Raw genomic sequence first — 15,016 nt, forward strand, 5'->3', positions numbered from 1 at the left:
ACTCCAACATCCTAAATTCTTTTTCTAGTGATGTTACTATTAGATATTGCTGGTTAATATTGGACCTGTCCAGCGTGTCCTCCGCCTCTCACCCATAGAAAGCTGGGATGGGCTCCAGCACCCCGTGACCCTGCACTGAAGGACAAAGCGGGTTTAGATGATGGATGGATGTTTAACATTGTCACAATCCTTCTGATAGGTGTTGGCATGATAGAAACTGCACGATAATGTGTTTCGAACCATTTTGAAACTTGATGAGTGGATTCAACAATCTACACTGTCAGGCTTAATATATGCGAGTAGGTCCAAGAATTTCCTTAAATAGTTTAGTTTTACAGCCACTCTTCTTATTTTTTTTAGACATGGCACGTATGCAAGTACATTAACTGTTAAAAATAAAACAATAAAATAATGTCAAATGTCTCCTGGGCAGGAATCAAGCAGTCTGACTTTAAACCTGAAAACCGGCTACTGAGAGAAACTGTATCACTTTTTGAAAACGGATTAACAGAGTAGAGCAACTTCTCAGTGCATTTACATCTGCACTTTGACACCACTGTAACACAGTGCAGAGTCCGTGTGTTATTTCCTTTAAATGAGGACAGGGTGACAGACGTAGTTTCACACAGAGACGGTTTTATTAACCTGAGCAGACTCAGTCTGAGGCCGCCCAGACAACAGAGGAGACAGATGACCAGAGCTGACAGTAATGTAACATCTACACAGACACACACACAGGCCACACTAACCGTTTCTTTATATATATATACTGTATACACACTGGTGGTGGTGCAGTGCGGCTATGCAAAAGTGACGCAGCGAAACACACATTCACACACACATCCAAACACAAAAGCCAGTGTCTTCTCAGAGGTGATGGACTCCTTGTGTTGTTTTAAAGGAACGTGAAGCACTGACGCCTGCTGTTTCACCACAGACACAGCTGACAGCAACGAAAGGTTAATCTTTAGTTTGTCTTGAAGGCTAAAAAATTAGCCATCAAGGTCAAGTATTGTCTCCTACTTCCAGCTGTTTGACATGAAGAAGCATGTTGAAGTAAGGCAGAGGACTGACAGCAGATCTGAGGCGACAGACACCGATCAGGGAAAAAAAAGGCTGCAGGGGTACAGACGGGTGTGTTCGATTTCACTTCTGGGGGATGTTTCAGGAGTAAACAGGAGTCCGGTCGAGTAGCTACCCACCTCTCAAACACACACACACACACACACACACACACACACTCCAGCTGAGGGGACGTTTAGGCGCTGCTCAGAGCATCCACACCGGGAAGAACTTTACCTGAGGACACAAAGACAGTCAACATTCAGATGGCATCATAAAAACACCATCATAGTTTGATTTCCTAATTTATTTCATCACGAACCCTCCAGCAGCTCCAGGCTGGCTCCACCTCCTGTGCTAACATGGCTGACTTTGTCTTCTGTGTTCCACTTGGCGCAGCAGGTAGCAGTGTCGCCCCCACCTGGACAAAACACAGATCATCAGCTTAAGAAGCAGACATTAATCCAGGGCCCACTGCAGGGGTTAAAATATAATATATATATATTTTTTTTTTTTTTTAAAAAGGCATTAAATCAAGCTCTCCAGTTTTACTTACCGATGATTGTGATGCAGCCTGCTTTGGTCACCTCGACCACTTTGTCCATCAGGTTCTTCGTCCCTTTGGCAAAGTTGTCCCACTCAAACACGCCCACTGGACCGTTCCACACGATCTGCTTGGCCCTGGAAACAGCCTCTGCGTAGGCTTTGGAGCTCTCTGGTCCACAGTCCAATCCCTACAGACCAGAGGATTAAGAAACTCAAGTCCCGAGCTGTTTAAAACCAAAATTTAGACGCATTTAGTCTCAACTCCTCTCACCATCCAGCCGGCTGGGATGCCAGCAGCAACAGTTGCGGTGCCGGTGGTGGCCTTCTCATCAAACTTGTCAGCAGTGACAAAGTCGACGGGCAGAGTGATCTTGACGCCGTTCTTCTCGGCCTTGGCCATCAGGTCTTTGACGATGCCGGCGCCCTCCTCGTCGAACAGGGAGGTACCGATCTGACCAGGAAGGAGAAATCATGAGGTTTCACAGGGAATCAAAATAAAAAGGAAAGAGTTTGTGAAACTGTACAGTGAGTTTTATCCTTTATTTGACCTCTCACACAAAGATTTGAAGGTCCACGACACATTACAAAGGATTTTATCAAGCCCGGCAGTTCCATTTGTCTGCGCTCTGACACATCAGGTTTCCAGTACAGTGGAATGTAGACGTGGAATAAAGCAGAGATAATTCGAGCGAGAGCCATTTTTTTACCTCACACTGTTGTTTGTCACTGATTGTGAACACTGTAGTGACGACACGGTGGGTTAAAGTATTTCATAAACTTGGCAAACAAACTCTAAACTATCTGAAGAAAGGTTAAACAAAAGCTGCTCTTTCAAAATGGTGGCGCTGCAGGTCACATTTAGGTTATGAACATGATTCTGAGTCTCTAACAAAAGAAAGCAGCTTTACAAGCCTGCAGCAACACCACCAACAATCAGTGCACAGTTAGATTAAACTTGGCTGAACCAACATCATGATGCGGAGCCACCATTGTGATGTCACGCCCATAATATAAGTACATTCGCTCTCTTATAACAGTAAAATGTCTTTTCATGTACATTTATCCATCCACTGTTAACAGAGAGGGCTGCTTTACACCAACACATAATTCTGGTGACCCTCGTGTTGTCTTCCTCACCTCCATGTTGTTGAGGACTTTGAGGAAGGTGAAGGCCATGCCGCCGCCAATGATCATCTCGTCGACCTTGTCCAACATGTTGTTGATCAGCTGGATCTTATCTTTCACCTTCGCTCTGAAACACCGACAGAGAGGAGGTTCGCATTAGGAAAGATGATTGATACGGACTATGATTGACAGCACAACACACTCATGCCTTGTCCACATGGACACAAGCTCAGGTGTATCCATGAAAGTTTTTTTACAGTGTGAGTAGATAAAGTTCAAAACACTAATTTCATGTTCACACCAATGACAGTAAAAACTATGGACAGAGCTTCCGTGACGTCACCCGTTTGTTTCTGAAGAGCCGTTCTGAGGCTCGATGGGAGGTTCCAGGACGTTGATGACCGCCGCCATGTTGACAGCGTCACGTCCGCCAAAACTCCAAATATGGACAAAAAGGGGGAGCACGAGCGGGGTTTAGGGGGGCGGGCGATCGTGGAAGCAGGAAACTCATGTTGTGATACGTCAACTGTCTGTCACTCAAGCGGCAACGTATAATTTTAAGTCTGAATACAATTGAAACGAGTGAGTTGTAAAAAAATTCACCCCCCCTACAATTGACACTAGAAGAGAACCTATCATCTGAGACCAGAGTGGTTTTTTGTACCAGGCTGTAAACATGTTTTTTTCTGCTGTGAAGTCGGCCATTTTAACATGGGAGTCTATGGGAAATGACTCGCTTTTGGAGCCACCCCCAGCTGTTGCGGCGTGAATTACAAGTTTTGACACTTCCGCATGGGCTTCAACTTTGAGCCCCGAAGGTTGCCGCTTGGTTCACACCCTATGTATTCTTCTCTGTTTTTAGTGTGTTTCTGTGGCAGCGTTACAGCGCCTCTAACAGGCCCGGCACATGAACTGCAGCATTTTCAGTGGATATGTGTGAACACACACATTTACTGAAATGATGCCGTGTTTATGAACAAGATTCTGTCTCTGTGTGGCTGTAGCCTCAATCTACACTCTACACTCTGACAATAGGTCAGGTGCAACACTCAGAACAGCACCAGGAAACAGGGTGGGTTCTACTACTGCATTAGGTAATACAGAGACCTTCACTTTACAACTGCAGTTAGTTGTTACAGTTAAATGGCTAACAGTGCGTCTGACCTCTCATCTGTGCTTGCTCACTGTGCAGCGTTAAGTCTCTGACAAAGCAGTGTACTGTGACTCTACAGATAACATAATGAGCTTATACTCTATTCCTGGATGCACTCCTGGCTGTCTTAAAGAGGCTTCTGTGTGATGATGCAGATGTTTTCTTACTCGCACGCCACGCTTTGCCTCATTTTACTAGCAGTTAGGTGCAGTCTGATGCTATATTACTGACTATGCTTCAAACAGGATGACGCTGTGAGAAGAGCAGCTCTCACCCTCCGAGGATGGCCAAGAAGGGTCTCTGAGGTTTCTCCAGAGCCATGGCAAAGTAGTCAAGCTCCTTCTTCATGAGGAAACCAGCTGCCTTCTGAGACAGATTCACTCCCACCATGGAACTGAGAGAGGAAGAAGAAAAAACTGAGTTTTAGTAATAATTATATGAAGTAACAGCAAACAAAGTAATTTGTATATGAAGAATGCTAAAAAATCCACAGTAGAAGATCACTTGTAAGGCGCACTCACCTGTGAGCTCTGTGAGCCGTGCCGAAAGCATCATTGATGTAGACGTCTCCCAGTTTGGACAGAGACGCCCTGAAGGAGTCAATCTGTTCCTGGGAGGCCTTGGTCTGAAGGCAAAATGAAACAAACAGGAAGAAGAAGTGAGAGACGACAAACACAGGAAAAAAAAGAGGGAACCTGTATTGATCATCTGATTCAGCCTCGGCAACATTCAGGGGATGAATTAGTGATCAATTAATTTAATGTGTTGTGAGCATCTTCTGCACCAGCAGCTCTACCAGCCTGATGTAAGAGTTTAAGGAGTTTTTGTTCCTGAACTTCTTTCATTGTGCAAATTCAAAAAAGGCAGGTGCTGCTAACAGGACAGCTTGTTTACCCATAATCACCAATTATAACAGTGCAAACATTAAAACAGAACACCCTGAACAAAGAAATCCCTCCTGTTTTTCCCATAAAACCATCTGTCTGCTGTCTATATGGGCAAATCATCAGCATAAAAACTGAGGACACTGTGGATCAGATTTCTGCTGCACTTTAACAGGCGAAGGTGTCCACTGAGAGACGAGAGGGCAGAAAAAGGTCAAGAGAGCACTTCAGTTTCAATTAAATGTCAAAGAGTCGGAGTCTGGTTGATGCTTCCTACATTTCCTTCTTCAGTCCAGTGCTTTATCTGTGCCAAGAACGAAAAAAGGAAAAGCACCCTGACTTAACTGAAGTGCCCTTTTAACTGAGACTACGAGTTTATTTCGACTCTGAAATGATTCTATAATAAGCTAAAAATAAAAGGTCCCAGTGAGATACAGTACGACAGTAGTACAGTACAAATCAACTGGCATACCAACCAGGCCTCTCAGGACAGGAAAAGCCCACTGACCTTCAGAATAAATGTCAGCGGGTCAAGACTGCTGATCCACAGTGAGACCAAGTATTCATTTCCCCACAAAGTCTGAGGACATTCCAGAGTCTGGATCTGTTTAAACCGTGTTCATCTCAACACAAAGGAAGAGATTACAACCTCTCATCTCATCGAGTCTGGAAAATTCAGGGACAATGAGACAACGTGGCCAAATCTGAGGTGACAAATGGAGAGCCAAAGAGCAGCTCAAACACAAACTGCTGCCACAGCACAAGCCTGAACTGTGCATAATTACTGCAAGTCTTTATATGAGAACAGATATTTATTTTACCCCGTCATATTCCTCTATAATAAACTCTCACAAGAATCCTCTCGACAGATTCTCTGCATCAGCCCGTCTGGACCATGATGTCATCAGGCGGTGACACAGCTATTTTGAGGATACTGCAGGGACGCTGCCGCAGCTGGAGCTGCCCCATTCATCATCAAACACTTACATTCGAGCCAGGTTTTTGTGCTTTGGATAATGTTTTTTTTGTCCTTCCAACATGACCAAAAAAGCATAGTACACAAGGGTATGTCCAATCCGTGTGGAAGAATTTGGCCCTTTAGAGCAAACTGACCAAGACGAGACGCCACAAAACAGCTACAAAAGCAGCGAAAAACAGCAGACTTGTTAGGAGACTCACCTTGTTTCCGGCGGAGTCCTTGCCTTTTCCTTCCTCGGCAACATGGAAGCGGAGGTTCTCCAGCAGGATGACGGACCCGGTGGCGGGGTTAGCACAGGCAGCTTCCACATCTGGACCCACACAGTCCTTCAGGAAGGTGACGTCTCTGCAGAGCGGCCAGGTATGGATGATTTCTTTATGATATTTTTTACAGCATGTAATAATAACGTTGCTCCTATTTTGGTCGCATAACTAGACTGAGTGTATAAAACTCACCTGCCCAGAAGGGTCTTGAGCTCTGCGGCGACGGGCTCCAGGGAATATTTCTCAGGCACGAAGTTTCCATCAGGACGGCCCAGATGGCTCATCAGCACTACAGATTTAGCTCCATTGTCCAGGCAGTGTTGGATGCTGGGAACGGCCGCCTTGATCCTGAAAATTCAGTCAGTACACAAGTTTAAAAAACATTTATTGTGACAGGAGAGAGGATGCTGCTGAATAAAATGGACTTTACCTCTGGTTGTTTGTGATGTGCTTGTCCTTCATTGGAACGTTGAAGTCGACTCTAAAGAACGAAAATCACATTTTAAGTGAATGTGATGGAAACATTTTACTTCACAGACTGATTGTTATAGTTGAAACAGGTCTCTTGTAGTAGTGATTGTGCAAATCTACTACAGTGCAGTCAGCTGGTAAACACAGACACTTCACCGATACTGAAATGCTTTTGTCCAACATGCTGTTTCCATAGCAACATTGGCACCTTAAATTTCTCTACTGCACACGCAGCCATGCAGCACTGCACACTGGCAGCTCCCGAGAACAGGCTGCCATCCCTTGTACTCGATTACTCTGTTACATAACTGCCTCACCCCCCTCCTTCCTCCATCTGAGGACCTGATGCACGGACACACAACCAGCCTGCACACACACACACTGCTGCTACTCTAACAGCAATCCACTGTCTTAGCCTGAAACCCAACAGTCAGCAAATCAGGGGCTCAACAGCAGCATTCCGGGACACAAGCTTCATCCAACAACTGCAATAGTTTGGTGCTCTAATATTATTCTACCTGTTGCTCATGGGTGAAAATCTGTAAGCCACTGACAACACGACAACAGTATCACACCAGAGGCAGAAACCGGCTTGTTGAAGGACTTAAAACTAAGTAAAACGAACAAAAATCTCTTATTCACATCACCGGGACTAAGAGTAATATATGATATTGCAAATTTATTTACCATTTTTTCCTTCTGCAAGGAGCTCTGTGAGGAAGTCAGATCCTGGTCTCTACTGAATTTGGCTGCCAGACAGATTTCTGCCAAGCACTGCAGGTCTCTACAGCAACAGATGATCTATCTGCTCCATACCACACTGCCTTTATTTGAAGCTTAAAGTTTTCAGAACACACTATTTAACATGCCATGACAGGCCCTGGGTGCAACTCAATGAGTGATTGTGCAGCACATCGATTGTGCACGCTAACTAACTTGACATGAAGTGACTTTTGACCTTTACCACTGAGCAGTGCTGTCTGGGGGTGAACCTTGTCCTATGCCACTTGGCATTGCATCACCACACTGAGCAAACCAGCATGGCCCCCTGACATTTCCACACAGGGTGTCGGTTTCAAGTGCACTTCCATGATCACAGCACCCCTGGTCTGTGATAATGTCCAGGGAATAAAAAGAAAAAATATATACCCAAGACTGAAAATAAAAGCACTAGTATAAGATGGATTTACATTAAATATGTTCAGGCATGTAGATCTAACTAAATATATAGATTCTACTAAGACTACATTGGAAAGGATTACACCCTAACAGGAAAAGAATCAATCAAAAACATGACTTGGAGGAAAAAAACAAGGCGTAACAGATTGATCGACATTACACATTACATAACACTTTAAAGATAATGAACTTCCTCATCAATGTGGTGTCTTGTAAAACCACAAATGTATAAAACATAAAGCGCTGTTATTATAAGGATGTTGTTCTTTAACGCTCTGGCTCGGACCTCGGATGCAGGCGGTTGCATCCATGCAGCATCTCCTCGCAGGCACGTAACATGGATGAAAAACGTGACAACCATCAAGTTCACTTCCTGTCCTCTGCCCAGCGGTAGAGACCCACATTTATGTCTTCACGTGGACGCTATGAGTTTAGCAAACTGTTTTAAAACACACAGGAGGCATTTTAGAGACGTCTGCAAGCTAGCTAAACGCTATTTAATCTCAGTTCCTATTAGCAGCGTCAGTTCTAGTAGAAGCTAACATCTTGATGAAAATAAACTCTTACCTCATGATGACGCGCTTCCCCTTCACGTCCACTTTGTCCAGGGTGAGTTTGTTAGACAGAGACATGTTGCTTAGCTTTGCTGTTTCAATCGTGCACCTTCCTGAACAGGTCTCCTCTGCCTCTGAGCTGACGGATGGTTAGCTACCGAGTGACAGCGGTGACCTTAGCGCAGCGCGGAGGAACACTGGAGGGGCGGGGCACAGCACACCCACTAGTTGCTGATTGGCCAATATGAGAGAGACAATATCTAGTGTGATTGGATCAGGCTGCTGTCTATCTTGTGACGTAATTCCCCGCCTCTCCCGAGGAGGGTGCGCAAACCACGCTCATACAAAAATACTTACCGGTATAAATACTTACCACTAAACGCAGTGACCACGCTCAAAACGTGATGACGTCTGTCTGCGTCCACGCAGAGCAAGATGGCTAAACTGTAGGAATCAGGTGGAAATGCCAAACTATTTAACACCTTATAGTTTTAATAAATAAAACTATGATATAAATAATAAAATTATTATTAAACATTTACACTGTTCACTTTTTTGTATCAGTGATATTTTTAAACTTTGTTACTTCTACATATGAAGTCCTCCACCCTTAATATATATATATATATATATATATATATATATATATATATATATATATATATATATATATATATATATATAAAACATAAAAGTCCTTCTGAATTTGCTTCATTAACTGATGCAATCCGGTCACACACAGATACACACAGTAGAATTACAGTTAATTTATTTCGACAAGTAACATGTTGGAATAAACACAGGCAGAGATTCAATATTCATCTGTACAACCAAAAGGTTTCTCGGGTGGTATGCTGGTCCATCACGGCAGCTTTTTTGTTTTTTTACTCCTCAGACTCTCTCCATGGTTTGGGCATGACCTTTCCAATAGGTGAAAATCCCCAGGTGATGCCTGTCTGAGTCAGCACCTGAATAATAATAATCAAGAATCAAGAATGTTTATTGTCACTGTGCAAGGCACAATTAAATTTTGTTAAGCAGCTCTTGGCTTAGGCACACAGTTTGACAGACAAAATAAAAAAATGAATTATGACTTACGTATGCCCACATACCCACGCAGAAGACAGCCCCACCAACCAACAAGCCGTTCCCGTATTTTGAATGGAAGTCCTGGCGAGTAGATCCATGCCTCACCTGGCGCACGGCATGGCCTTGAGGACAAGAACAGACACAATCACAATTTATGGCTTCAAAACATGAAAGACTTTATACACACACACACACAATTACAATTTGTAGGTTCAGTTGTTTTAATTGGGATTAAAAAAATTGGAATTTGCAGCTATTTGTCTGTTAACTTATTATTCCCCAGTTATCGTGGGGACACAGAACGGCCTTGTATGACACTTGTAGGCAATGTAGAGCCACTAAGAAATTTTAAGAGCTGCATATCAACTAGGGCTATGATGTAGAGTATAAAAAGTTAGCTACATGTAGTCTTCAAATCAACCAACCCTGCCATTTTTAGTCATATTAGATCATTTTATTACAAATCCGAACGGTGTTATCTGACAAGTGTTACGAAACATTTATAAAAACCTTACAAAACGAACTGCTTAACAAACCAGATAAATATCAGTATTTGCCCATGTATACTAAAGCACAAGAGAGTGACCACATAAACAAGGCAGTTGCTAATCGTGCTTAGCAGTGGTGCAGGTCAGTATGTTAGACACAAACATCTCGACAGAAAGAATGATTACAAAATGGCCTTTCTAATATTACTACAAATTAGTTACGGGAGCTAATTCTTGACATCAAATATCACAAAAACAGAGCTCTGAAGCACATGACTACTTTTCGGAGATACTAATGTTAGCTGGCTAACAGCAGGCTAATGCTGCTAGCACGCTGACAGCGGTCACTGAACACCGACACTTTCAGGCTTTCGGCAGAATAATATTAAGTTATCCTCTGGTATAAACATTAGGAGACAATACAAACTGTGGTGAAATAAAAACTACTTTACCACCAATGTTGACTGCAGTTTTGGCAAACCGGTACATGATATCTAGCCTGGCGTTTTCAGATACCCTTGAAGAGCGGAAGAGTGATATGGCCGCTGCACGTAGACACACCGGAAGTAAGGTTGCGTTCGAGAGTACTTGGTTTTTAAATAGAGCAATGTAGGAAAAAGCATTTCTGACAGAGACGATAAATTATTTCAACTGGGAAATAGATAAATTTACAGAAATTGTTTTCAAATAGTCGCAATTATATCAACACAAAATACATCGTTATATAATACCTCAATGTAATCCTTGTAAGTATGTTGACTGTTGTTTGTGAACGCAGCACATTGCAATCGTCATTGTGAGCATGCGCCATCAAAACCTAACGGTTGAAAGTTAGGCTTTGGAGGGCGGAAACACGATTATAGGCATTGGAAAAATGTAAGGTACTCACAAGCAATCACTCGTTAATGTTGCTGTTAATTTCTCAACCATCATAATAACTAAATCACGTCAAACCTATGAAAAGACTCAACGATATTAACCTATTCCATGGCGCATTTATACGCCGTGTCAGGATGGCCGAGTGGTCTAAGGCGCCAGACTCAAGGATAATCTCCTTCCGTAGAAACGGGACTTCTGGTCTCCGAATGGAGGCGTGGGTTCGAATCCCACTTCTGACACATTACTTTTATTTAGTCTTTGGTTAAAAATGTAGTAGTATAGCAATTACTTTAACACTACTCAAACACATTTTAGATGTAAAATATTACTACAGCTGAACAACCACAAAACGTTACAAATATAACTTTATTATTGGTATACAGTACACCAGTACTGCTTAACATCTAAACTCAAAAGTGATTAAGAAATGATGGTCAAAACTTCACCAAAATAGAAAAAACATGTATATTATAATATATATTATATTTATTTATTATATAATATATGGTAAATATATGGTGTAACTCTTTAAAATGAACAGGATTCATTAAAAAAAACTCATTTTATAGTTTCCTTTATTAAATCAAAATACAATAATATGTATGACTATTATTATTATTCATATTCTATACATGCACACTGAAACATTCCCATATTTTGCTTTCATGGAAAATTACATCAGTGAAACAGTCATTTAAAAAAGCCATCTTCTACCATCTGTTATGTGCAGTGACACATATCATGGTTATGATGTGTGCTGCTGATGCTGTGATCTAGTTGTAATCCTGTTGATCAGATCATAATTAAAAAAAAAACTTCAATGAGCACAAGCTGCAAAACTTGTGTGTGTGCTGAGGATCTTGGATTTAGTGTTAAATGGATGTAAACAAACCATTATCTGAACACTTTGTCACAGAGACTTTCCTCTACATTGTGTGATTAACACTTTACAGAATAAAACAGTTACAAAGAAAAGCAGCAAATCCTTAAATTCAACAGCCTATAACCAAAGTGGTTTATGAAGTTGCTTGATAGATGAAGGGTTTCAGTTAGTATTCTGTCAACTTTTATTGAGATTACAGCACCAGATGAGGTCTTGGAAGGAAAGCAAAAGCTTCTGCAGTTTGACACACTATTCTATTCAACACCATGGACAGAAGAATAAGGTCCTATATATTCTCATCCTCTTACAGTTTTAAGAGGTAACAAATAACCAAGAATAAAAATAGACAGTCTTTTGCATATTGCCAATAAGGGCTTGCAACCAGAAATAGTGGCTGCATGGTGAAGACTAAATGTAGTTCATCAAGAAGAAGTGCTCTAAACAGATCTGTAGCAGTGTTTATTATATCAAGTCTAAAAGTCCTTAATTGTGGTGCATCAGTGTTTAACCGTCTTGGTTCTCTAATGGGTGCTTCTTATGTTGTAGATTCAGGATTTTGGCAAACTGGAATGTGGAAAAGCTTCCAGTAGTCTCTCCTACTTTTGATGAATGAAAACCAGTGCAGTTGAGCTGATCTCCTCCTTTTGGACTTAAGTACAATTAACCATCAGAAGCTAGAATTTGTCTAATGTTTACAGTAACTGCTCTAATCTCTAACAAAATACAGAGTTTTACACTTCAGACATTTAACCATGAACGCCTTCAAAAGGGATACATGAAGATAAATGGAATCAGTTCAACCTAGACAATCCAGGATTGGTCCAAATAGCAGTAGAATGTGTACAGAAGATGGAGGAGTTTTCTCTGAATGGACCTAATAGGCATTAAATTACAAACATTAAGGCATCTTTCACTTTTTTTTCTCCCCTTTTGGTCACTTTTCACTCTCTATTCTGTCTTCTTGTCTTTTGCTTCCTCGTCATCGGTGTACTCTGTGGGCTCCTCTCCTGGTTTCAGCAGCTTGCCAACGTAGTCGTACTTAACTGTAACAGAGTAAGATTTAAGTAAACAAAACTCGGCGGAGTGGAAACAGCAAAGATTGTTTTATTGTCACATGTTTAAGAGTTGAAGCTGTAACTGCAACAGCTGAAACTTTCTTGAAAGCCACCACATTCCACTGATAAAAGCAGTAATTGTACCTGCATGATATCTGTTGATCTTGCACTGTGTGACTTTAAAACTGAATTAACATGTTCATACCACCAAACACACAGTTACACAGTGAACTAAATTAACCTGAAACATGGCTTACTACTGTTTGTGTCAATTTAGTACGCTGGTGCATTGATCTGTGTACCTGGTATTTGTTGCTACAGATGAGCTCATCGTAGAATTAACTATTACACACTCGCTCTGATGTTTCTGGCCACAACAATTATTAATCAACACTCACAGGTAAACTGAGCCTCCCACTCAGCGAGGCTCTCCTGCTGCATGGCGTTCAGGTCTGCCAGGTCGTCATGTTCGTCTTTCAGGGCTGACTCCTCCAGGCAAAAGGTAGCCAGACCTCTGGATGCATCTCTGCCTGCAAACACTCCATATGGCCCATCTGCAGGAGAGTGAGACCACACACCATGAGACAAAGTGACACCACAACTCTGTGTAGAAGCCAGATAAATAAAAACACAACAATGATGTCATCCTTTTCTCTACCCTTTTGCTCTTTGATAAGCTCTCTCACATCATATTGTGCAACACAATGTGTGACAATCACAGCGGCCAACTAAATGTTTTTATTTCAACAACCTTTAAAAGTGTCCCTGATGAAGCCTGATGCCTGTGGACAAAGTGTAAAAATCTGTTAAAAGTCCCGGAGTGAAAGAAACACTGGATTTTAGGGTTGAGGGTGTGCAGTGCACTGGAAACATTTGCATGGCAGTGAGCTATCATGTTGGTCAGAGGTTACACGCAACAGAGGTTACAATCTAAGATAAGATAAAAAACAGAGATGTTCAACTCTGTCGGTTTCCCAACAACACAAATTTTTACTTTGAAGCCTCTTACAAAGTTTCTGTACTCGGATAATCATTATTTTCCTGTCTGACTGAGATTATAGCTTCATTGCTCTGCTCATTTTGTGTGATCCTATAATATCATCTCTGTACAAAGACTGTTTCTCCTGATTATTACAAGGTTTGCAGTCTTGACAGAAGGTGCTGTGCCAGGAACCTTGAACATTTTTGGTGCAGCTGCTCCAACAAATTCTGGTTGAAAGTGTTCCAAAATATGCCCGGTTCATCACCATCATCCTAAAAAAAAGTAGCCAATCACAAGTGGAGGAAGTGCCACACTGGTGACCAGGAAAGTGGAGGAGAAGTTTATTCTGGTTGTGTCCAGGGCCGGCCCAAGGCATATGCAAAAATATGCAGTCGCTTAGGGCCCCCAAGAGCACCAAAAGTCCATGATCAAATATATATTTTTTATTTTAAAAAATAACACTGATTAATACAAACGAGATGATATTACACATTCAGTAGCGTGTATTACACACAGTGCGGCCTATAGGATGATGAAGCATCTGATGCTGAAGGTGGTGGTATGAAATGTTGCTTAGGGCCCCATAAAGGCTGGGACCGGCCCTGGTTGTGTTCCAGGAAACCAGAGTTTGAGGGGTGATGCAGCGAGGCCTTAGAAGAGGATACACCGGGAGTTGTTAAATGAGAGTCTAGGGTGTTCAAGTGAAAAATTAGGTCACTTCCGGCCTCTGTCTGCCACTTCCTCGCTTTTAATACTAAAAAAAAACGTTCAAGCTATTTTCAAGGAGAAGTCAGCTCGTTCATATACGATCTTTGGTTTCAAGGCTACAGCAGCCCCTCTGTTATGAAACAGGATCTCAGAGAAGTGAAGGGGGTGTGGCGCCCGGCCTCCAATTACAAAAGTCACCCGAAGGTTTTGTCAACATGATGTCAACAAACTTTAACTGTTGCTTCACGTTCGCCGCCGATTTGACGAATTAACGGGATTGTCTGATGATGTGTGCGCGCGCACAGGTCGTAGCTCACCTGGTCCGTAGAACTTCTTCCCTCTGGTCACATCGAACACTTTCCCGTTGACAGCCATGAGGATCCGCGGATCCTGGACTCCATCGTAGGGCTTCAAATCTGCCCTCGTGAAGTCTCTTTTCTTCAGCTTCGGCAGCGGCTTCTCCACCTCCCCGAGGTCCGGCTGTTTATCCCCGCGGAAGATTTTATAGAGGAGGAAGAGGCAGAGGCTGAGCAGGGTCAGGTTCAGCGGGGACGTGAAAATCTCCTGAAAAATTCCACCAGAAGTTAGCTCGACTCCCTCTGCATCAGCCATGTTGGCGTCTCTCTCTCTCTCTCACTGCGCAGTCTGTGCGCGTGTGTGTGCTGGGTGGGATTGATAGAGCTCGTGAATTTTCAGCCAATCAGCAACCAGACTCA

At 42.5% G+C, this 15,016-nt stretch overlaps 3 protein-coding genes and 1 non-coding gene across 4 annotated transcripts; 1 reads left to right on the forward strand and 3 right to left on the reverse strand.

Moving 5' to 3' along the window:
• Positions 1-616: 616 nt before the first annotated feature.
• Positions 617-8,397, reverse strand: pgk1 (phosphoglycerate kinase 1). The gene is made up of 11 exons (XM_028421733.1): positions 8,230-8,397; positions 6,443-6,493; positions 6,205-6,360; positions 5,950-6,094; positions 4,408-4,511; positions 4,161-4,280; positions 2,746-2,860; positions 1,880-2,059; positions 1,619-1,796; positions 1,385-1,483; positions 617-1,299 (listed from the first exon to the last, which is right to left on the reverse strand). Exons 1-11 carry the CDS (start codon positions 8,292-8,294, stop codon positions 1,259-1,261), a joined length of 1,254 nt encoding a protein of 417 aa, XP_028277534.1. The 5' UTR covers positions 8,295-8,397; the 3' UTR covers positions 617-1,258.
• A 571-nt stretch (positions 8,398-8,968) lies between these two features.
• cox7b (cytochrome c oxidase subunit 7B) lies at positions 8,969-10,391 on the reverse strand. Its single transcript, XM_028421717.1, has 3 exons — positions 10,246-10,391; positions 9,315-9,427; positions 8,969-9,184 (listed from the first exon to the last, which is right to left on the reverse strand). The coding sequence occupies exons 1-3, from the start codon at positions 10,280-10,282 to the stop codon at positions 9,101-9,103; spliced, it is 234 nt and encodes a 77-aa protein (XP_028277518.1). The 5' UTR covers positions 10,283-10,391; the 3' UTR covers positions 8,969-9,100.
• Positions 10,392-10,800: 409 nt separating this feature from the next.
• Positions 10,801-10,911, forward strand: trnal-caa (transfer RNA leucine (anticodon CAA)). The gene is made up of 2 exons: positions 10,801-10,838; positions 10,866-10,911. It is a non-coding gene; the product is annotated as a tRNA-Leu (tRNA).
• Positions 10,912-11,715: 804 nt separating this feature from the next.
• On the reverse strand, positions 11,716-14,956 carry pgrmc1 (progesterone receptor membrane component 1). The gene is made up of 3 exons (XM_028420942.1): positions 14,618-14,956; positions 13,009-13,164; positions 11,716-12,598 (listed from the first exon to the last, which is right to left on the reverse strand). Exons 1-3 carry the CDS (start codon positions 14,910-14,912, stop codon positions 12,504-12,506), a joined length of 546 nt encoding a protein of 181 aa, XP_028276743.1. The 5' UTR covers positions 14,913-14,956; the 3' UTR covers positions 11,716-12,503.
• Positions 14,957-15,016: the final 60 nt, after the last annotated feature.

This window comes from Parambassis ranga, chromosome 14, assembly GCF_900634625.1.
Source record: "Parambassis ranga chromosome 14, fParRan2.1, whole genome shotgun sequence".
Taxonomy (NCBI): Eukaryota; Metazoa; Chordata; class Actinopteri; family Ambassidae; genus Parambassis; species Parambassis ranga.